Source organism: Cyprinodon tularosa, unplaced genomic scaffold (genome assembly GCF_016077235.1).
Source record: "Cyprinodon tularosa strain WSP-4 unplaced genomic scaffold, ASM1607723v1 ctg517, whole genome shotgun sequence".
Taxonomy (NCBI): Eukaryota; Metazoa; Chordata; class Actinopteri; order Cyprinodontiformes; family Cyprinodontidae; genus Cyprinodon; species Cyprinodon tularosa.
The window spans coordinates 234,637-258,038 of record NW_024039249.1 but is presented as its reverse complement, the minus strand read 5'-3'; the positions used below and the strand labels follow the sequence as shown (position 1 = coordinate 258,038).

The following is a 23,402-nucleotide window of genomic DNA, read 5'->3' as shown; positions in this document are numbered from 1 at the left end:
TATCTGGAACAAACTTCCAGAAAACTGTAAAAGTGCGGAAAGCCTGAGTTCCTTTAAATCAAGACTAAAAACACATTTGTTTAGGATTGCCTTCAACTGTTCTAGTTAAACAGTTCAACTAAAACATTTTTTATTTAGTCCAACTGTTTTTAATATTCTTTTTTGTTTTTGCATTTTTTATTTTATTTTATTTATTTTTTCCTACTTGCTTTGATTCTGTTTTATCTTCCTGTATTTTAATCATGTAAAGCACTTTGCATTGTCTTTGTCCTGAATTGTGCTATACAAATAAATTTGCCTTGCCTTGCCGCTACCTGCTGGACTGAAGGTTTATGGCAGTTTTTCTCAAGTTTAATGTCCAGGGGCTTTCAAAAGTAAATGTGAAATTCCCTGGGATTCCCATTACCCTGTAAAAAACAACCTCTGGGGTTTTACATGCCAGGGCTTTCAATCGATAAGGAGCTAGTGACCATCAATTTTAGATTATATATTGGGTGTTTGTTGGTGATGTGGGTTTCTGTGTGTCCTGACACTCTGTGGTCAAAGATTTCATAGGTATCAGAATATGTTAGATATCAGCTAACAAAGAGATGAAATATGGTGGCTCCATATAGTCTGTGGGTCAGCAGTAAATTACCAACTCTTTCTACTTCTCCTCTCACCACCTTTTGCTTTGCTGTAGTTAAACTCCAGCTGGACTCAGAGGGACTGTAACAAGTCTTTCCCCTTTTCAAATTTTAATTTAAATGAAATATAGATATGTCCCTCAGTGAGACAGGATGAAAGAACACGTTAATGTTCTAAAACCACATCTTTCTGGTTTAAAGACTCTCTTCTCATAGTTCCCATAGAGACAGACAGCTGGAAGATTGGATGCATAGAGGCATGACAAAAACTTTTTTCTACAGTTCAACTCAGGACAGAGGATCTGTATGTTTCTCACAGACAGTCTATTTCTTTTCCTGCCTCCTGTAGCAGCTCATTAAAAGAATGTTTTCAGAAAGAATCTGTATAAAATACTGTCTTATTCAAAGCAATTGTCCATGGTATCTTGTCACTGTTTAAAGCAGACCTTAAATAAAGTGTGGGAAGGCTACAGAGGGCTATATCAGTCTACAGGGAACCTTAGATAAAATTGTTGAAGTCATCATATTGGTAAAGGCCTGAGGTGCAAACAGATGTTACAAAATAAAAGAAAAAAAAATTCACAAAGCAAATTTAAATTTGACCAAAACAAAATATAGAATTTCAGAAAACAACTTTGCAAATGACAAAACGGAAAAGGGAATGTACCAACTGTGACTCTGACCCGGAAGTGATATTGCATGCCTAATTTTGACCACAGATTGATGGAACGCATTCTGTCTCATCGCCATATTCCTGTTGCTAATTGAGTGACTCCACCGCTACTCTTAGCAACCGCTTAGACCCCTTTAAGTACATCTTTAGTTTTATGCATGTTTTTAATGTTTTTAGATCACTTGTCTTGCTGATTGTGATGTTCCTCTCTCCTATGGAAAAAAACAGTATACACACACAGTGCTGGCCAAAAGTATACCACATTATGCCCATATAGCTAATTTTGTATATATTTTAAAGCATAGCCATGTGTGCACTGTACCCTGTTTAAAAGGGCTAAAGAAGGGGAGAAAGTTAAGGATGCTCCCCTCCTTCAGCCATCCTCCAAACTGTGGTGGGGAGGGTCAGGATGCTTTAGCTGCTGAAAATGGCCGCTCTCATTTATAAAAAAAAACAAAACAAAAAAGCTTATACCGCAGCAAAGATGAGTTTGAGTATTTCAGAGGATTGAAAAAGTGACTCCCTCGTAATGGGTTATACTCAGAAAACAGAAACTGGCTCATGTCTGATGGACACATTTCCAATCCCAATGACAGTTATGCATTTTTAGAAAGACAGCTTGCTGTTTTTTATTGTTAAACTAGCTAATGGTTCAAAGCAGCGTTTCTCAATTCCAGAGGCGGACGTCTAGAGTGTTCCACATTTGAGGTTTCTCTGCTTCAACAGAGGTCATTAGCTGGACTCTTGGGAACTGGACTCTATTCTGAAAAGTTAATTTAGGCATTTAATACAGTTGTGTGAATGCAGAGAGACATTTTCAATGAAGCTGGACATTGAGGAACCTGGGAGCAGAGGAGCAGTAGAAGAGCCCCATTGTAAAGAAGATAGATTGGCCCCCTGAGTTATGTTCTGCATTTCTGCCTCCATTATTTATACAGCAGAGATAGGGCACACTGACCAAGAGTTAAACAAATGTCTCAAATAGCAAAAAGAAGAGTCATGGAGAAATGAGCCCCCAGATGCTGTATATATCCAATGGGCTGAGGAAGATATTGATATTGTTCTCATTAAATAGGACTGAACTAAAGGAATGCACAACACCTTTTAGAACAAAAGTAAAATAGACAGGGTCTACAGCATAAGACAAGACCCAAGATGCAAACTTTTTACTGAAAACAAACACAATGAAGGGTAAGGGGAGACTCTTGAAGGCAAAGGGAACATGGAATACCATAATTAAGGGACTAAAAAGAAATGCTGTCAAGTGGAGGCTGGAGATCCAGTATTTAAAGCCAGAGAAACGCCCCAGAGCAGTAGAGAATAAGTGAGCTGTGATCCTGTGGGACTTCCAGATCCACACTAAGAAACCGGTGATGAGCAACCAGCGAAACAATGTGCTGATAGACAAAACAGAAAGGAGAGAAATCCCATGGCAAAGCAGTATCAGAAGAAGCAAGTAATAAATGCAAGGGGTTGATTATGGAAAAAGTATGAATTCATTTTCCTGAGACTTTAGGTAAAGAGATTGCATTTTAGCAAGCTCTTAGGCCAATGTTATTAATTACTATACATCTTGCAAACAAATTAGAAATTAACACGACAATTAACAGGTTTAATCTTTAATATTGTGGACAACTAAAAAGTGAATGAAGCTCTGGTTTACCTTGAGGAAAACCTGCAGTTCCTGGGATTGTGTGCGCTCCAGGATCTCAGGCTGCAGGTGTTTGAATATAGCCACACACAGGTAAACCTGGTAATCTGGACCCATCACCGCACAGGTGCAGATGTACATGCAGATTTCGCTCCAGTCCAGGTAGTTCCAAAAACACTGAGTAAGCCAGTGGAGGCACATCTGCAATGAATACAGAAAAGACATTGTGATCAAGCGTCCTGTTTGGGGGGGCTGAAGTCTGCCACAATTATTGTAGTCATAAAAATCAGACTTTAAGCTGTAGCAAATTAAGCACGTTCCTAATGTACAATCTTAGGTACATAGGCTGACTTTGCAAATGTTAAGTATTTTGTGTAACCTTTGCAGAATTGTTCTTTGCTTTTATTATTTCTCTGGAATACCTTTAAAAATAGCGATCTACAAATGGAACATGGCCATCTCCCTAACAGGAGCTCCACATTATTTTTTTTGGTCTAATATACCGTTTGTGACTATAAAGTAGATTTTTCTAATCTTGTCTTCCTTTTTCAACTTTAATACTTGTTGAACAAACTGCTGTTAGCTTTTTTTTGCATGTGCATTTAAACTTATGATGGACATAGACCCAGAACTGCAAACCCGAAAGGACAATGTATTTTTTTTCTAAAGAACTGGTATTTGTGGAAACATGGAAAAGATAAAATCCAATCCAATTCTATCCCTTTATATTTCTGTTTTGTTAATGATTTGAATTCATTTCCCTTGCATAATACAGTCAGACTGCTCCAGTGATGCTTTATCAGCATCTCAACAATTCTTTCAGGAATCATGTTTACTTTCAGGGATGAACATCTTTCTACAGTCATGAAAATTGAGCTGGGATTAGGGGACAATGAGACAAGAAGATGCATGCTAATGTTTACTTCTTCAGCTGATGAGCAAGTTAAAATCTGCAATTCTAATGCAGCAGCTCAACAAGGGATTTCCATCAGATCTCAGCCAACAAGAAAGCAGGTACAACATCAGTCTCACAGACCTGTTTTCCTACTGACAAAAAAGCAGAAAGTGCAAATCAAGACAACCACTATATTTAAGGTGTGTGTTCTTGATGGATCTGTGTGGAAACCCTGAAAAGAATTGTGAAATTGACCAGGAGAAGGAGACTCTGTTGTCTTAGAGAATCAGCCATTATGCAATCCCTGTATTGTACCCTGGTTTAAATCTCACACAATCTGCAAAGTAGGTGACCTGAACACATGAGAGAAAGCTTAAATCACCTCACTGTGGGTTGAAATGTAGTCTTAATCAAACTAACATTAATGAGTCAAACAACTCATTAATTAGTTCTGACTGCTCGCTTCTGTTCTTTGCTGGAAAATAAAGAGATCTGAGAATAAATTAAGCATCTTCTGAAGTTGGAAATTAACAGTTAATAAGTTAAGAACATTTTAAAGTACCAGAAGTCTGGTGTCTACTAGATGTCAGAAATTCACTCTTTAATAGTTCATTCTCTCTATAACTATTCCCTCAACTGGTGCACACTGCCAACTCATAACTACCCCAGAAAATGTTATTATTGGAGGAAAAAAGCCTTTTAAGGTCTAGTTTTTTTTCCCTCTCGGTGAAGTTAAATGAAACCTTATTAAACATGTTAGGGGGCCAAATGTTAAAATACTCCACCAGCTGCACAGTAAGATGACATGTTTATTAAAATGATATGCACTTTAATGGATAGCTGCACATATTCACCACATGCTCAGAGCCAGATGATGAATTTACTCTGGCATCAAAACATCTAATTAAGCCAAAGTATGGTCTTTGAAAAAATAGTATATCTATCCTGGGAAAAAAAGGTTAAGCTAAGTTAAGTTAAGACAAATCGTCTTGTATTTCTGGATCTCTTAACAACCAAGATGACTCTAAATGTATTTGAACATTCTATATGTTTAAATATAGCTTAAGATCTTTTGGCTCCTTCCTATTTATTTTCTTTTGTCACACCTTAAAGTTTCAGATCAAAGTATTTTTAATATCACTGCAAAAAATTTAAATCTAAATAAGTAATTTGTTCCTAAACTAAGTACATTTGTTCTTGAATTGAGGAGGTAAGTGAGACCCTTTGCCAGTGGAACAAGACAATTTACATTTAAAATAAGAAAAAGCAACTGCATTGTCTTATTTCAAGTGCATTTTATCTAATTATCTTATTTTAAGAGTAAAAATACTCATTCCATTGGCAAATCATCCCATTTACCTGCTAAAATTAAGGTAAAATACACTTGATTTAAGGAATTTTTACTTATTTCTAGATTGTTTTTGCAGTGAAAGCTGGCTAAAATAAAAAGGCAAAAAAAAATGTATCATTTGTTTCAAGGGGAAAAAACTTTTTAAAGCAACCTGGCCTCTTTTTGAAACTATATTTACCCCCTTGTAATATCCTTCCCTTTGATGGACCACATTTGAGTTTACACTTAAGAGCCTCTTTAAAATCAATAACTAAAACTGTACCTGTCTGAAAAAAATCTAAGTGACCTCAAAGTGTCACACACATGGCCTGATGGAGAGAAATTCATGATCACATGAATCAGTCAGATGATAAAATCCATCAGCCTGGAAAGGGTTGAAACTCCAGGGCTTTGGGGACCAGTGAGAGACATTACTCGCAAACAGAGAAGACACGGTCCAATGGTAAACATTCCCAGGAGTGGCTGAAATTAAAGTGCAACAGCAATACATCCAGTAGATCGCAGAGGGACTGACAGCAACATTGGAGGGTTTCAGTTTAAGTCAGTGTAAATGATGCACAAACAGTGGGCACTATATGAAGAATAAACACATGTTCCTATGATAGAGAGCCATAGCTAATCCTTTGACTGCTGTTCAGGTCTTTACGACATAAATTTAGCATCACGATAAATAGTAGGGGTGGAACGGTTCACAAAATCCACGGTTCGGTTCGGTTCACGGTTTCGTGGTCACGGTTTTCAGTTCGGTATATGTTGATTGTTACACTAAAAAAAAAAAATTTATGAAAATTTTTTTTTATGAAATTAATGAAAAAATACTAATAAATTAATGAATTGTAATTATTTTTAATGATTCGCGGAAACCATGGATCATTTCCGCATGTTTTGCTGCTTTGAATTTAATCATCTTGCGCATGCCCTTTACGATCACAGTGGAGGCTGTAGGCTTTGCTTTGTGCAGGCGGTCTGGAGCGCAGCGGGGCGGAGCGCTGATGGAGTATGTGGGATTTCGAGGTTAGCATGACATGTTGGTCATGTTGCTGTTAGCATAAACAAAACGTGTTGCACAATGCTTGCACACTGTTGCACTTTTATCCACAACTTTCTTTCCGCTGTCATCGTAGGTCACTCTAAATGCAAAGTGGTCCCATACAGCAGACCTATAAAGTGCTGCTGGCGCGTCTTCCAACTCCTGTTCTTTCCCACTCGCCATACCCACACAATTCTCCACAACAACTGATTTTTTTCTGCTACACCCGGCTAAGCTGCTTCGCTTCTTCTTCTTCTTGTTTACTACTGGTGGTTGGCTTTGGTCGCAGTACCGCCACCTTCTGCTCTGGAGTGTAAACGCTTCGCCTATGAGAAAATGGAGCAGCGCATGAACCGAACGCAACACATGCGAACCGAGACCGTCGAACCGAACTGTTCGGACGGTTTTCAAAAACCGTTCCATCCCTAATAAATAGATGATAAATTGTGAAGTCATATCTCAGACAATCCAGATGGACCACTTGCATTACCTACAGTAATGGAGGCTTTATTTCTGCCCTCAACCTGAAAACCCTAAAGGAACCCAACCGGTTTGTGATTTCAAGTTAAAACAAAGCAAGATTCTGTAGCAGCATCCAAAGAAAACACGTGCAGACCCACCTCCGAATGTCTTAAATGTCCAAGTCAATGTCTGAACTTCAGCTAAAAACCTTTTACCCTTTTTAACAGATTTGTGAGGCTCAAATAAATAATCAGATAAAACAGAAAGATGAGTAGATGAAGGGTCCAGAACATTTATTTCAGAGAGGCGGGTTTAATAGCAAAACAAGGCAGGGCACTGAACTCTCCGATCATTTTAAACATAGCCCAGTTCAGTCTCCTTTTACTTAAAGGAAGCTTTTAGCATGAGAACCTGCCTGTGGCCAGTCTCACGCTGCACTTCTGACAAATGCTTTGGCTTTAGACTTGCAAATTGAGGAGAGACCCACCGAGGCAACCGCTGAGGCACTCAGAACAGCTTGATTGAATTTAGGGCCCCTAGGAGGTTAACTCTATAAACTGCCCACAGAAGATTTTTTTTTTCCTTCCAAGAAGAAAGAAAGAAAATATGTGAAGTGTACTACACAGATCTCCAACATGTTTATCTGTTGAAACCTCTAATAATAACCCCGGGTGCCTTCAATGATCTTGTGGTTCTAAGGACTCCCAACCCAGTAGGGGGGATAAAGCAAGACAGAAAAAGCAAAAACAGTGTTTACAGTGCAGGCTTCCATGAACCAAGAGGGAGGAGAGTGGGTAGTTAAGGTTGACTTCATGGCAGGAAAGGAAAGAAAGCCTCCTAAAGGAGCCCGAGTCAGCATTATTGCTTCTGTAAATAACATCTAAAATATAGATAACTGAACCGAACCCTTACAATAACTGGTTAGGTAAGAGCCTCACTTTTTTTTATTTCTCAGCTTTTTATTGTCATTATGCTGTGACTAGGGTTGTCAAAAGTACAGTGGAAAATGCACTTTCTGAACACTGTGTGATTGAATAATTCTGTGCATTTTTCAGTTTCAGACTTTTTTCTGTACAGTAACAGGTGCAGCTGCTAAGAATAATTTTTGTTTCTTAACCGGTTTGGCTAGTGTCATTGTTATGTCTGCAAAACATAGCCAAGGAAGGAACACTTAATTTTAATTTTGTACGTTTTTTTTATCAAGCTTGCTTAATATTGTGTACAGCATACAACCTCAAAATATTATTCTTATTGTTTTTTTTAATTTATTTCTTGTATTTTTTTAGTAATGAAAATATTTCTGTTGAATTTATGAGTCTTTGTTTTTATTCTTGTGGTATCGATAAATGGTATCGAGTATCGAATATTTTACTTAGTATCGGTATCGAGTTGAAAAGTTTAGTACAAAGTAACAAAATTAACCCTCTGCATTTAACATCGCGTTAGGGAGCAGTGGACTGCCATCGTGGGGCACCCGGAGAGCAGTGTGGGGTTAAGGGTCTTACTCAGGGACCCAGAATGGCAGTCTGTGTGAATGGAGCTCGAACTCAGAACCTCAGGATTGCCCTAACCACTAGGCCACCACCCCCCCAATAAATGTATTGTCGAGATGTGAATTATTACCAATAAAGTTTATTGTATCTTGACCAATCAGCAGAGCATCGATAGGGACACATATGATAAAGTAGTTAATTCTTCCTATTCAATTAAAATGAAGAATAAAGTTAAACTTAGTTCCACTAATAGGATTTTTTATAGCATGAAAAAAGGCCGACGTTTGTGTTGTTTCAAAATGGATCCCTAATGCCTTTTAAAACAGTTTAATGCATAAGGGGAGTGTTGGCCTGGAGGTTTGAGCAGTGCGCTTGTTCTCTGAGAAGGTTGCAAGTACCTGATTGGATCGCCACAGCCTCCACTCTGGGTCTCTGAGCAAGACCCTTAACGCCGCACAATGGCAGCCCACTGCTCTCCAAGGGGATTGGTTAAATGCAGAGAGTTATCAGTAAATTAAAATTTCTATTTTCTATAAAAATATAAGTAATATGTGTGAATGAAACCTGCAACCAAACACAAAACCATCAAAATGCCGGCCCTGCATCTTTTTATAACCTAAAAGCTTCCATCTAAGACTAAAAAGAGATGGATATTATCGATCTAAGAAGAGATGAGAAAATGTTGAGGTTGAGGTATTATTCAGTCCTGGAGACGGTAAAGTCAGGATCTTTGGAAATGTTAAGGGTATTATCCACAGCCTTGCTGTCGTACCTTCTACAAACCACGTGTTTCAACCACTGACAGGACAAAAACAGGATCAAAACAGGAAACCATTCAAGGTGAAAAAGCTTTTTCTGCATGATGATCATGATTTCATGTAACTGAAACACAGATGAAAAGAGGGGTGAGTTTTTAAGCTATTCTACGGTTTCAAAAAGCAAAACGGTTCAATGTCAAAGCTGTGTTGTTTTTCTGTGAAAATTTAATGAACATAAAAAAAAAATAAAGACATTGAGCTCACAAGATGACAGCCAAAGCTTTTATGATAGAGGCTTTTTCAATTTGTTTTCTGACTTTAAACTGCCCTATTTCATCCTTAATGAAACTAAGGAGCCCAAATGTAATCAAAATAGAAAATTATAAAGGACTGATCAAAACAAATGTTTATCAGGGTGGAATAAACCTTTCTAATTATATTTATTGGGATGCCAAGTTAAAATTACCAGGGTTTAACTTTGTTTTATTAAATCAGTTTTATGAATAAAGGGATCTTTATTTAGTTTAAATGTTGTCCATGGATTTTTAGAGTAATTCAGTTTAATTGTCCAGCGGATTCTACATTTATGGGGAGCTAAAAGTTGCGGTGATGAAAAAAAAAGGCGTATTTTGGTCTCTCAGATTTGGAGCAAATTCTTTACAGAAATATTTTCAAATATTCTCGATGCAACATGCATAACGCTGGCCAGCAATCATAACATCGGTCAATGAAAATAAATATAACTTTATTTTTCAGTGGTTTGAATGATTTTGAGTTTAAAAAGATTGAGTCTTGATTTCTCTGAGGTATTGATTTCTTTATTTTTACATTTGTACGCCAGTAGCTCAATGGTTGCATAAGGTATTTCTGAAATATCGCATACTGCTGACTTATTTTTTCATTTTGCGCTTTTCTTTTTGCTCGTTTTGTTAGTAAATAAATCTCTCCTGTGTGCATTTACAGAAAAAACACAATATGATCGTATATACAATATTGCTCAAATAGTAAACCAGAGAGTAAATGGGCTAAACAAGTCAGCCACTATAAACAGAGATCAAACTTCTTAGTTCCAGTGTGAAAAAGACAATTTTATTTGCCAAGACAAACCATAATAAGAACGTTTGTTTTACCATACGAACTTAAATGTTACTAAGTTGTGTGAGTAAACGTCCTTATCAATACTGATAGTGGTGATGGCAATGCTAAATGCTCACAAAATATTTTACACGAATCTTAAGATTTATGTAATTCTAATACATAGTAAATTCCCATTTAAAATTGAAGTTTACATTTTTTGCCTTTTTTTTCCTAATCAACAAGTTATGACTTTGTAAGCATATTTTGTAGATTTATTGTAAATATTAAAGGAATAGTACACCCAAAACATGATTAGCCTTCATTTTCTACTCACCCCCATGCTGAACAACACCCTGGAGTACTTTTTTGATATCTCAAATGCATCTGGAGATCTGGGAGGCTTCTTGCTGTCTGCTGACATTCAAATAATGGAGGTCTATGGCGCCCGAGGCAGAAAGGTCCATAAAAGTCCACAAAAAACGTGTCAATATTCCTCCATACTGCTCGTCCAATGTATTCCAAGTGTCCTGAGTGGGTAGCGTCCAGAATTTACTCGAAACGAAGTCATTTAGAATGTTTTTAGCGCATAAACAGTAGTGTATAGGATTTCCTGAAAGCGCGCACATGCGCGATCACGACGCTACGGAAGCCGGCAGACCAAACCAGATGAAAGTGCGCATTCAGCGTCTGCTCTTCCAATAATGCAAGCGTAGAAGAAGAAATGTGCCGTTTACCTGTGCAAAGAAAGAAACAACGAAAGAAAAATGTCTGAGGACTTCAGTGTTGAGGAAGAGCATGAGTTCTTTGCCGAGCTGAATGCGCTGGTTTGGTCTGCCGGCTTCCGTAGCGTCGCGATCGCGCATGTGCGCGCTTTCAGGATATCCTATACACTACTGTTTATGCTCTAAAAACATTCTAAATGACTTCGTTTCGAGTAAATTCTGGATGCTACCCACTCAGAAAACTTGGAATACATTGGACGAGCAGTATGGAGGAATATTGAAACGTTTTTTGTGGACTTTTATGGACCTTTCTGCCTCGGGCACCATAGACCTCCATTATTTGAATGTCAGTAGACAGCAAGAAGCCTCCCAGATCTCCAGATGCATTTGAGATATCAAAAAAGTACTCCAGAGTGTTGTTCAGCATGGGGGTGAGTAGAAAATGAAGGCTAATCATGTTTTGGGTGTACTATTCCTTTAAGCTTTGTGCAGAGAGCTCTCGTAAAGCTTTATGGGATTTGCTGTCACAGCAGCCCGCTGTCACCATAGGCTGTTGCTACCCCACAGTGCAGACTAATAACAAGGATGGGGCAGGCACCGCATGGTGGAGGACGAGTTAAGTGACCAATGGATTAAAGAGCAATGATCATCTGTCCAAATGGTCAGTTAACTGAGTTTGCTAAAAAGTCCACTAGATAGTCCCCGCTCTATATAGTGATTGAGGGATTTAGGGGTTTTATTGGTTAGGGCGGACGTTCGGACACAGTAAGCTTGTATGACCTATGAGAACAACCACATTTGAACAGAGCATGCATAAGGAGAAATTGGCTCCTGCATGCGCTCACAAGCGCATTTTTTTTAAAGTGGAGAGGGCGGGTCTTTCAAAATATTTGTGAAAAAAATCTCCACACTACCTTTAAGAAAAAAATCTGAACAGGCATTTTCTTTATAAGTACCCAACTAAAATGTCCTTTAACCCTTATGAGAGAATAAGTCATGGTCTTTATACTCTAAACTGAAAAGTTTGTTTGTTGAAAAGGAAAAGGGTACATTTGTTCAAAAGACAACACTATAAGCATTGTTAGTAGAGCCCAAATTATATATAATTGCTGCAGACTAACAAAGAACCCAAAGGAACCCCATTCCTAAGGAGAGGACCCGTTCTTCCGGTTCAATTTGCATATTTTCTAAGCCAAAACAAGGCTTTGGTTTTTTGCTCCACTCTATAAAGCCTTGAACTTAATGCTATTCCTGACATTTTGAATTGAGAAACGTGTTCCAGCTTGAAAACAAAGTCCAACGGATTTTTTTAATATACTTTTTTGGAATGACAGAGTATCATCGTACCTTAGATATGACTTCATTTGGATATACATTACAGCCCAAGTTTATTTACCTATGATATTCTGGCCAATTCAAGGTGAACAGAAAGAGCCTAAAAACACTGGCTAGGTGACTGATGACTTACAGCTCAAACATAGAGCCTGTGGCTGCAGCTATAGCCAGTGTCCAACTGGAGACTAAACTCCAATTAAGTTCTGGCAAGATGAGATCTACTGTATGATAAGGGTTCCAAAAGTCTTTGTTTTAGAAAATTTATAACCAACAAATGTCTCTTATGTGACAGTGCAAGGAATGAGAACATTGTTTTGGGTAAAGGGTGATGCTTATAAGCAACAGCATTAAGAGCAGCATTCAAATAAAAGAGGACCTGCAATAAAGAGCAGAGCAAGAACTTGTCACAGTTAACAGGGAGCTCTCCTATATGATATGGGGTATATGAAGTAATTTATTCAGTTTTGACAAAGCTTATCTTCAGCATAATAAAGGTTTGGTGTTACTAGTGTTGTCAATGTTTGTAGGTAAAAAAAAACAAAAAAAAACAAAAAACAAAAAAAAACAGGGCTGGTTGTGTGGTTTTAATTAAGGTGAAAAGTTTAAGTATACGTAAAGGAAGCTTCTATTATCAAACGGGACATAAGTCAAGACTAAAGCAGGGGGAAGTTGTGGCATAGGTGAGAGAGGAAGGAGAAAATTGAACAACCTACAACACCAACAAGGGTTAATCCAAAGTAAAGCCTCTTTACCACTGAAAATAATGCTTTAACTCAGGTTTTTCCAAACATGGGTCAACCCAATAACAACTGGCATTTGGCTCCCTTCCCACTGGCATAAAAAGCTGTGTCTAACCCCTAGCTGGCAAGCTGTGGCTTCTGTCTCCCCCCAGCTGCATGCCTGGTGACACTATCAAATTGGGTTAGTGTTGAGGATGTCACAAGTGTGACAGAAATCAAGAAAGTAAACAGTGGAGAACATAGCCAGGGCGTTGTAAATGTGGTTTATTGTTTTGCTCTTTTATATTTCCATATCGCTCTCACCCGAACTGCACCATGTTTACAGAGTTGTTTTCAGCTTGTTACATCAGAAGCGGCTGGTAGTGTGTGTTGACCTCCTTATGTTCCGTTCAATAGTGGGTCAACCCGGGTCTACGATTTTAACGCAGGTCACTTGCCAGGTGTTTTGAACCAGGCAGACATGCATCAGTGAGCTGTTCCCACTGCCACTAAAAGCTGATTGTTTACGGGTTTAAACGGGCATTAAATGTGCATTTGTTCTGTTTAGCTTGGAACCCCAAAGTTTCATAGACTTAGAATAGTAAAATCCATTAGAAAATAATTCTGATTGTTCCGGCATCTGCTGGGGGATTTCTTGGTATTTTTTCTGAGGATTTTATATAGCTTATATCAATAAGAAATATATAATGACATTAGTTTTGGCCAAATTGTCCAGCCCTACCTTGAACTATAAACAGTCAGATTGCAATATTACACACATTAATTATGAGAAGAAAACCAGTTAAAATGTTATACAGCCAATAAAACTGCCTGTGAACCATATGAAAAAATACTTCTTTGGTTAGCCCTCTGCAAAACAATCCGATGTCCATCAAGCACCAAAGCAAAGCCAGCTTTCAAATTATCTGTATGTCAGTGAAACTGGACCATTGATCCAAGCACAGAAAGAGACCTGCAGAGTTTAACATGTTACCTGTGAAGGAGTGAAACCCGACATCCTGAAGGCAGAATGAACCAAAGGGACTTCAGTTTTCAGCAGCATCTCCACATAATGAGCCGTGCACCAGTAGACAGGAGTGATTCCTGATTCAGCCACTTTCTGAGGAAAATAGACCTTCCAAGAAAAAAAAAACCCAACAAACCCTATTCATGAATAACAATTTTTTACTTGCTGAGACAGACATAAGAATTTTAGGTTGAATAATTTTTTTGTGTGTGTGTAGGTGTATTCTCATGTGTAATAGTTAATCTGTGTGTGCTCGACAGAGCTGAACATTTTATAAAAGTGAACAAGAAACGCAATGACAAGTTTGCACCTACAGAATCTGTGACCAAATAAGGAATAACCCATCACAACAAGGGACAAGATAAAAGCTGTTTTTTCTGTAAGATTTTAGAGCTATAGAAAGTAAACGTCACTGGGCAATTATTCCCCTGAGGCCATTTTCTTGTTCTGTCCTCTGTTTAGCATTTTCTGTTGTAAACATGTCTAGTTTTTACTTTTGTTGTATAACAAAAAACTGAATAAGACTGAAAGTGGTCACTTGCAAATATCAGTAAGGCCCTGCCTAAGGTTGAGTTGTGCTTAATTCACTTATAATTCGAGCGAAACATTAGCTGCCCATCACAGCACATGCATCTTTAAACCCTTCAAATTAGAATATTTAATCATAAATAATTCAAATAAAAACATTTTTTATTTGTTTATTGTCTAAATGATAAAATAAAAAAAATAATTAAAGTATATCGACAACAAGGTGAAGTGACATCAGCAAAAGGAAAACCTGCAACAAACCTTTCTCATGTAATAAAGGCTTCATCTTATACTTTGGAATGAGACTGAAAAAAGAAATGAATTCACTTTTAGTAGCTACTGTATAAACAGCTTGTGAATGCACAATTTATATGCAACCCATATTGAATGTGTTTGGAAGACTGACAGGAGTTTCAGCGTTCCCTCTTTTCTTCAACATATTTCCACTTTATTCTTAATACTTCAACTTATTCTTTAAATTAGTTTTTAAACTTCATTCTCAATACCTTATCTTAACTCTGTTATAAAGAATAAAAGTCCATCAAAAAAGTCGTTTTTCTCCACCATGTGATGCTGTGTAAGTTGCTGACAGATCTTTAAAAAGAAAAACTGTTTGCACACGGTCTTCTACACCTACCCGTCCTTTGACCTCTAATAAACGAGACTAGATAAATTCGAAGCCTTTTGTTCTAGAAACATTTAATCTCACACTGAAAACTTTTAATTCAATTTAAGCTGTAATTTGAAAAAATTATACTGTAAAGTAAAAAAAAAAACTTCATTGCTGCCAAATACAAATTAAAAATGTCTTTATTTAAATATCTGTATTTAGAAAATATCGTGGACTTTTAGTTGGTGACCCATGACTTCCTGTTTTCTTTGAGTACAACCTGAGAATGCAACCAATTTCTCCAACAAGTCTAGAAAAAGAAACATTGTTATCATTCCACAAAACAAGATGAGGATGGTAGTACATAAGGCAAAGCTTGTTGATGCTAGAAAAGTGTTAAAAGAATGGTATCTTAAGGAAAAGAACTTCAACATTAAATGCTTTATGGATGCCAACTGGTTGTGTGTGAGGCAGGCCAGGAAATTTTTCTGTCTTACTATTAGAAACATAAATTTGCAGTTTGGAAAATTCGGAGACTCTGACAGAAACTGTTTTGTTTGTTTGGATGCTGCCTTCCAATCAGCAGATAAATAGTTGAATTATACCTGAAGCTGAGGGGGGATATGTGAAAATGCTGCCCGGAGCTTGTGGACTCAGCTAGAAGGATGAAAAGGGGTCAAAAAGCTGGTCCTTCAACTGGAAAATAATCCAAAACAAGTGCAAGAGAAAATAAAAACTACTGTTCTGGCGTAAAATCGACCTCATGTCATTTTGCACCATGACTCTGGGCACTCTGTGCAAAAAGGAACAGTAAAAAAAAAAAAAAAAAAACCCTCACTCCATTGCTTCCAACTTGTTAAATATTTACAGGGGTAATCTACATTTCCTGTTGGTACAGTATATGGAGGTTAGTGTTAAGTAATTAATACTAACCTCCATGTAGGTACTTGCAAGGCTTAAATAAACTTAAAAAAGCAACCATTATTAAGTTTTGACCTAATTTAATTCACAGGTACAGCTTGACTTGCTTTTCGTTGGTGAATGTTCTCAAAGGTTCCTACAGCATAAGGCAAGTTAAATTCAAGACTTTTTAAGACTTTTTAATGCCACTGGAAATAAAAATTTAAGACCAAATTTACAAGAAACACAAGAAAACCCGCTTGTGACAACTTAACCCAAAGGTTTATTTTAACATAGACCCTTGCACTAATGATTCAAATTTTGAAAAACTTCCCATACAGGAAGAAAACAAGCAAATGACAGATATATTTTAACAATTATTTAACTGAATTCACAAACTTTGTTTTAGCAGGGAACAAAACAAATCAGTTTTAAAGCCACAACATAACCAGTGCTACGTCTTTTTTGCTGCTATTTTTCTTTGTATCGTTTTCTTAGTATGTTTGATTTGGTGATAAGTGGAGACGTTGCAGAGACAAGGGTGGAACAAAACTGAGAAATACCGCCTGTTTCTCAGTAACTCGATTTTGACGCTTTGTTTTTCGTGTTTCGCATGTGACTCCACTGCCTTAATTCCCATCATTCTGAGCTTGAATGACTTCTTGCACAAAATCCACGGTGCCTCATGTATGTTCCCTGGTTTTAGCCATGGAGAAAACTCTTGGCTGGAGACAATTTTCGTTACATTTACACTTGCTCATATTTTCCAGACAAAAAGTTAATGGTGCATCTCCCAAATGTCCCGGCCGCAACAACCCTTTTATTGGTTCCGCTATCGGGACGGAACAAATAATGGCGAGCCATTATTTTTTTTAAATAAAAAAAAATGTTTTCAATTTTAATGTTTTTTTCAGGTTACAAAAATAAATCGTAATAAAAATAATCCTATTTATGATGTTTTAAAAAATAAGACCTACGAAAGACAAATTTAAGACATTTTAATACCTATTAAGGCCTTAGTTTTATTTTGAAGAATTCAATGCCTTCTAAGACTTTTTAAGGACCCGCGGGAACCCTGTTCTCATGGGAAAAAAAATTAAAGAGAATTTATTCAAATACTGTTTTTTTTGTGTTTTTTTACAGAAACAGATGTATGAAGCAAAATAATTGTAGAAAACTAAACAATAGTGGCACACCTTAATCATTTTATGTTCAAATGGTTCTATTATAATCTGAATATTGAAAGAAATAGTTGAGATTTATCCTTACTGAATGTAGTAAAAATTAACCAGCTACAAAATCTTAAGAGACCTCATCAGCCTCTAATGTAAGAACTGTAAAACAAAACGGATGTTTTCTAGAGTCATTTCAGGTAATGGTTCCGCAGGTGTTACTCACTGAAGCATGTATCCGTGCAGGCCAGATGAACGCTGATAAAAGCAGAGAGGACAGGTTTAGTAACAGTTGCAGAGACCGCTCCATGTTTCCAGCCATGATGAGAAAAACTGTGGAGGCCAGCCAGTCATGGCCTGGATAGTCATACTGCTGACTTACTGTAGAGAAAAGTTAGGGAAGCAACAGGCTAGAATGACAAAGGAAAATGAACAAGAACAAGCATTTTCAAAACAGAAAAAGAGGTAGTTTTATTTGGAAATGCATCTACCGTATTAGTAAAGTATTAACTGCTATTCAAACTTAATAAAATCAAACCACTATAACACCATTTGCTTACTTTTTGCAAGCTTCTAACCAAATTGAAAGATACCATTAGCATGCAGAAATCTTTGATAGGATAAAGCAGTTTTTCATTAAATATAGCCCTAGATGTTTGATGAGTGCATTCAGGCACTACTGCCTTGTTCCATAAAAACAGCCTTGCTCACAACTGTTCGAAACAATCCCATGCCTTACTGTATAAACACCATCCACTTTTATTGCAATTGAGGCTAAAAGCCATAGAATCTATTTATGATAAACATTGGAGCTCATAATTTGGGAAACCTTTGGGTTGAATGTTTTATCAAGGCAACATCGACATCTGATGCCATTTTTTAAGGCTTAAAAAAATGTCCTCTTTTCTCTGCTTTGTTAAAATATTGATTACCTACTACATTCCTAATCATATAAAATGTAAATTACTTAAAATATTTTATTTTTAATTGGAAAGAAATCCTTGGTATTTTATTATTGTCACTTTTTTGTTGTTATCTTTTTCCACCAGAATTCAAAAGATTTACATAGACGTGAAATCCAGCGACGGATGCAATATCCTGCAGCCATTTTAGACTTGCTAATCACCAATCCACTGCATTTCATTGATATTGATTTCAAATGAAACGGTTTAAAAACCCAACTCATGTTTTTCTGATAAAAAAAAAAAAAAAAGACGTAACTATCCAAGAAACCCAACAAGCATCTTGTATTTTAAGTTTCCTTTAAACCAGCAGAACATTTAAATGAATCCTTGGCACCTGCTGAGAGAACCATCTGTTATGATGGCTGGTTAAAATGTCAGATACAGGGAGGATAGATTTCGGTAGCTTAAATGTGAAGAGTCACCGTGACTCATAGCTTTGCCTCATGTTTTATGCATCTGGCATTTATTAACATGCAGGTTTTGATTTTTAAATGACAGAAACTCACTGTGGTATTGTTTTAAATTAACGGGATAGAATATATTTCCTTTACACTTTGGTTCATCATACAGTATATCTTACTGTTTGACATATATTTGAAGATTGCAGGCTAATAACCTACAGAAATCTTTCTTCTATTCTCTTCTATTCTATCTATAAAATTCAGCTTTTTTTTCAGTAAAAAACTAAAAAAGTTTTTTTTCCTCCAACAAAAATATCTATAAAACAGTCAGGATTTATAATTTGGATTTATGAACTAGGAGAAAACACCTGAATTCAGATGTAAAAAACTAGAATAAGCTTGTGAGCTACTTCTGGTCCAACCCCATGACAAACGCATGCTCTTTGAATCTCATTGACAGACAACCCTTGTAAATTTGTAATGAACACTGTCAAGACATCATTTTTAAATAAGGAATCATAAATAAATCAGCGTCCCAGAGGAGAGAAAACACATTTTGATCTACCACCAGGCAGCAACATGAAGGAAGCAGAGCAGCTTTACCCAAAATTGATTAAAATTCTTTCCTCTGAATTAATGGTTTTATTTCTTAATTCCAACTTCTGGTTTAGTTCATTGAGATGTAGAGATTTTAAAGCCTCTGGTTTGTTTCCATACATCAAATAAATACATAGAAAATCACTAATTGCATGTATATTTAAAGTTAGTTAGTAATGTATATACAGAAATTTTAAAGCAGTTAACTTCTCTGCAAAGTCTTTATAATCTTCAGCTTGAATTTTGGGCTTTTTAGTATTTCCAACTTGTCAAAAAATCTTTCATAAAAGTTTTTTGGTTCTTTTGTCCACTTCTGAAGAATGACTGGAGGAGAGATGTGGCTATCAGTTGTCATTTGGGACAAAAGAAGGCTGAACTCCCCGCTGAGACACAGATGGAGAAAGATAAAGCGTATTGTGGTGATCAGACAAACACTGACACTGAAATCTTTCAAAGGCGAAATTGGTGGCGTTACCAGCACAACACTGCGCCCACTCAGACTTGTGTTGGTGACTTGTTGTTTATTATGGGGATTTTAATGTTAACATGGATAAAATATGCAGCCATTACAACATGAAAATGCTCTGAACTTTTATTCTAGGCTTTAATGTAGCTACATGTTAACAGATTCTGCCATTCTTTTGTTTTTTCGAAACGTTTTCAGCTGATGCTGCTAATTCATAGATTATAAGGAAAAGCAACCAAATCTATAAAAGAAGGGGATTTGGCAGTTTGCATCTTTGTTACTTGCAGGGATGTGTTAAAACAGTGAAAAGACATCAACGATGGAATTTAACGAAGTAAATGATCTGAAGGTCAAAGAGCTCCATCTTTCACTACACTCTAATGCCGTTCCTACTCTGTAAGATTTAGGAATATTCTGTTACTCTATGGGACAAGGAAATTTGATGAGTGCACTATAAGTGGTGACTTCCAATTTCTTTAATAATAAAGCGTGATTGATGACAATAAAGAATCGTATACGGATGAATATGTTCAATCAAACATCAACGGATCGACTAAATATCTTGGTATGGGCTGCAATAAAAACTCAGTGGTCTGTGACTGGCCTACAATCCAACATGCACTCAGCTGATCATGAAGATGCAGAGCAGCTGTGACGTGTCACAGCTTGATTGTTCCAGGGAGGACAGGTTATCCCAGATGGAATCCAAAACCTGTCCGTTTTTTCTTTTATTTTTTCTGGCAGCACCGTTCAGGACCTGCTGAACCTCTCCTGCCAAATTTCTCTCCCTCTATATGTTCTGGCAGTTCTATTTTCCAATTATTCTTATAGTTGATGAATTAAGACATTTTATAGATCCCTGTTTTATATAACACAATATATGTAATGATCTTGGTTCTGTTGTTTTTCTTTAAGTTTTCTGTTTCAAGTTTAGCCAGGTTTTTCATTGATTTCTAGCTTTTTTTGGTGTGTCTGGATTCATTTAAGTTGCTTAGGTTTTTCTGTCTGTCCCCTGCTGCCTCCTTGTGTTCTTTTCCCTTGGCTTCCTCGTCAGCTCTAATCACACCTGTTCCCTATCAGCTCATTAGCTCTACCTTTGTTCAGTCAGCCATAAATACACTCCCTCTGCAGTCCCTCTTTGCTGGTTCCTCGTCTTACCTTTCCTCACCCTGGCTCCTTGTTGGTTTTTCCCTGATGTCTCCATGGTTCTGGTTAGTGTTTGATTTTTATGTTGGATTTTTGGATTCCTGTTTTTGTTTAACATTTTTTAAGTTGGATTTTTGGATACCTGTTTTTGTTGCCTGATCTTGTAATAAACCCTCCAAGAATTCACCTCTGCCTCCCAGCTTCTGCGTTTGGGTCCAATCTAAACCTTTTAACCAAATCGTGACAATATATTAGTCTCTCCTGTGAATCATGCAGAATCCTGGCATTACAGTACATTGCCTTGCATTCTTCTTCTGTGGTCCATCCCATTTATTTTTAGCCGAATTGATTACTGCAACGGTGTTTTCACAGGTCTGCCTAAAAAGTGGATCAGACAGCTGCAGCTGATCCAGAACGCTGCTGCCCGTGTCCTCACTAAGACTAAGAAAGTAGAGCACATCACCCCAGTTCTAAAGTCCTTACACTGGCTCCCTGTATTTCAGAGAATAGACTTTAAAATACTTCTGTTAGTCTAGAAATCTCTGAATGGCTTAGCACCTAAATACATCACAGACTTGCTATCAGTTTATCAACCCTCCAGACCACTCAGGTCTTCTGGCTTCAGCCTGCTCTGCATACCTAGAACCAGAACTAAACATGGAGAAGCAGCATTTAGTTCCTATGCTCCACTTATCTGGAACAAACTTCCAGAAAACTGTAAAAGTGCGGAAAGCCTGAGTTCCTTTAAATCAAGACTAAAAACACATTTGTTTAGGATTGCCTTCGACTGTTCTAGTTAAACAGTTCAACTAAATCATATTTTCTTTAGTCCAACAGTTTTTAATATTATTTTTTGTTTCTGCATTTTTTATCTTATTTTATCTATTTTTTTTTTCCTACTTGCTTTGATTCTATTTTATCTTCCTGTATTTTAATCATGTAAAGCACTTTGCATTGTCTTTGTACTAAATTGTTCTATACAGATAAATTTGCCTCGCCTAGCCTTAAAGCAGCTGCTTTCCTATTGGCTGATCAGTGAACGTAGGTCTAAGAAGCTGTCAGTCATTACGGCTCATCTTTGATCCCATGATGCTGATTAATGACACCTGCCTTATTATGCAACACAAGACTGCAGGTTTAGAGCCATGACTAAATATTTCCTAAGATTTTTCTACATCCCTCATCTTTCATCTGCAATGTCCGATAAGCACATTGTATGTAACTGGCATTAGAGTTGAGGACAGAAAAATTAGAAACAGACTAAATGAGGACCAGCCTGTTTGGAAGGGTTTGAAGGTGAAAACCTTCTCATCAATAAATCCAGCACAAGTCAGGTCAGTAAAGTTGAACCTGAAGACTTCTGCACTCATCTCATTTTGTATGATGAGACTAAATTACAGATGTCTCTTCATTTTGAAGATAGCCATTCAGGAGGCTAAATACTGCATGTCATCTTGGGGTAACCTTCATTTGGTTGTGGATTTGTTGCCGTCTTTGGTTCTCATTAACCGGCCTCTTGGAACTTTTCAGTTTCGTCAACCTTAATCTCCTCCCAATAACTAATTATTCATTTTGCAAAAAGAAAAAAAGAGGCCGGTTAATGAGAACCAAAGACGGCAACAAATCCACAACCAAATGAAGGCTTAGAGGTTAGAGAGACAGGTTATGTGTCCTATTTTGTGTTTCCATTTAACTGAAATCTGAATTTTAGGTGAAGTTGTAAAAGTAAGAAAAAAATTAAATCAGAATTATCACTGTTTCTATTCGGTTCAAAGCCATTTAACCAAGCACCACAAATCATGCATGGCTGTAATAAAGAGGATGTAGAGGCTGCAATCTAACACTGACCAAGTTCCTGATGATGTGGTACACAACCAGCAAAAAAACATTTGTATCCTTTATTTTTTTTTAAACCTTTGAAAACTTAAGGTACTTATTTTATTTTATGATTTAACTGGATGATTACAGAGCCCCAAGAACAAAATAGCAAACCTGTACACCGATCCTTACTTTCCGCACTGTTTTAAAGGATACTAAGACCTGATGATGTTTTAACTCTTTGTGTTGACAGGTAGGTCTTTATGTGTTTCATTAGCAGCTCCAAGTCACTCATTGAATCTTCCTGCAGTATCTGTAGGGAGCAGCCATACCTGAGAAAAACACAAGGAGACAAAATAATTTGAAAAAAATAAATATAAAAATCATATTCTTACCTTTTTTGCTTCTTACCCATATAAAGATATCGAGTTTACTGCTTAACTACACTTTCATCAGAAATTCATCACATTTTCATTTCCGCACCCTTTTTGAAAGACTAAAAATCAAACTGAAGTACTGTGAAAGTCTCTAACAGCTCTCAGAGCTGGTATTGTATTTCAGGCACATAACCCCCTGATGACTACTCAAATCATAGTCATATTACAGAGCAGAACAGGTTCTATCAAGGTGAGAGAAATGGATCCACCAGGGCCCAAAAAGCCCAGAAGGACTCCTTAAATCCACACCGCCCAAGTCCCGGCAAAAAATAATTTTTGCAAATTGATTAACAGTGATAAATTTAGGTCCTTAAAAATGTCCTTGTGTCGAAATAGTTATGTTTTATAAAAATACACCCCAGTAAAATTATTTTTTAAAGCACAGCCTAGGCTACAACACTTTCTTTAGATGGGTTTTAAGACATTAACAGGAGTTCAAACCTCATATGAAATAGTGGGTTTTCCTACATCTCTTTCTTTAGTTATCTACAAAGCAAACCTATTTAACAGTTTGTCAAGGTGAAAGATAACATCTCAATAAAC

At 37.0% G+C, this 23,402-nt stretch overlaps 1 protein-coding gene across 1 annotated transcript in view; it reads right to left on the bottom strand.

Moving 5' to 3' along the window:
• The window catches only part of tbc1d32 (TBC1 domain family, member 32), a 110,955-nt gene that overhangs the window by 5,158 nt on the left and 82,395 nt on the right, over positions 1-23,402 (bottom strand). Inside the window, exons 30-33 of the mRNA XM_038303692.1 lie at positions 22,639-22,754; positions 17,256-17,410; positions 13,787-13,927; positions 2,963-3,151 (exon numbers count right to left, since the gene is read on the bottom strand). Coding sequence (XP_038159620.1) covers positions 2,963-3,151; positions 13,787-13,927; positions 17,256-17,410; positions 22,639-22,754 — 601 coding nt within the window. The remainder of the gene's footprint in view (positions 1-2,962; positions 3,152-13,786; positions 13,928-17,255; positions 17,411-22,638; positions 22,755-23,402) is intronic.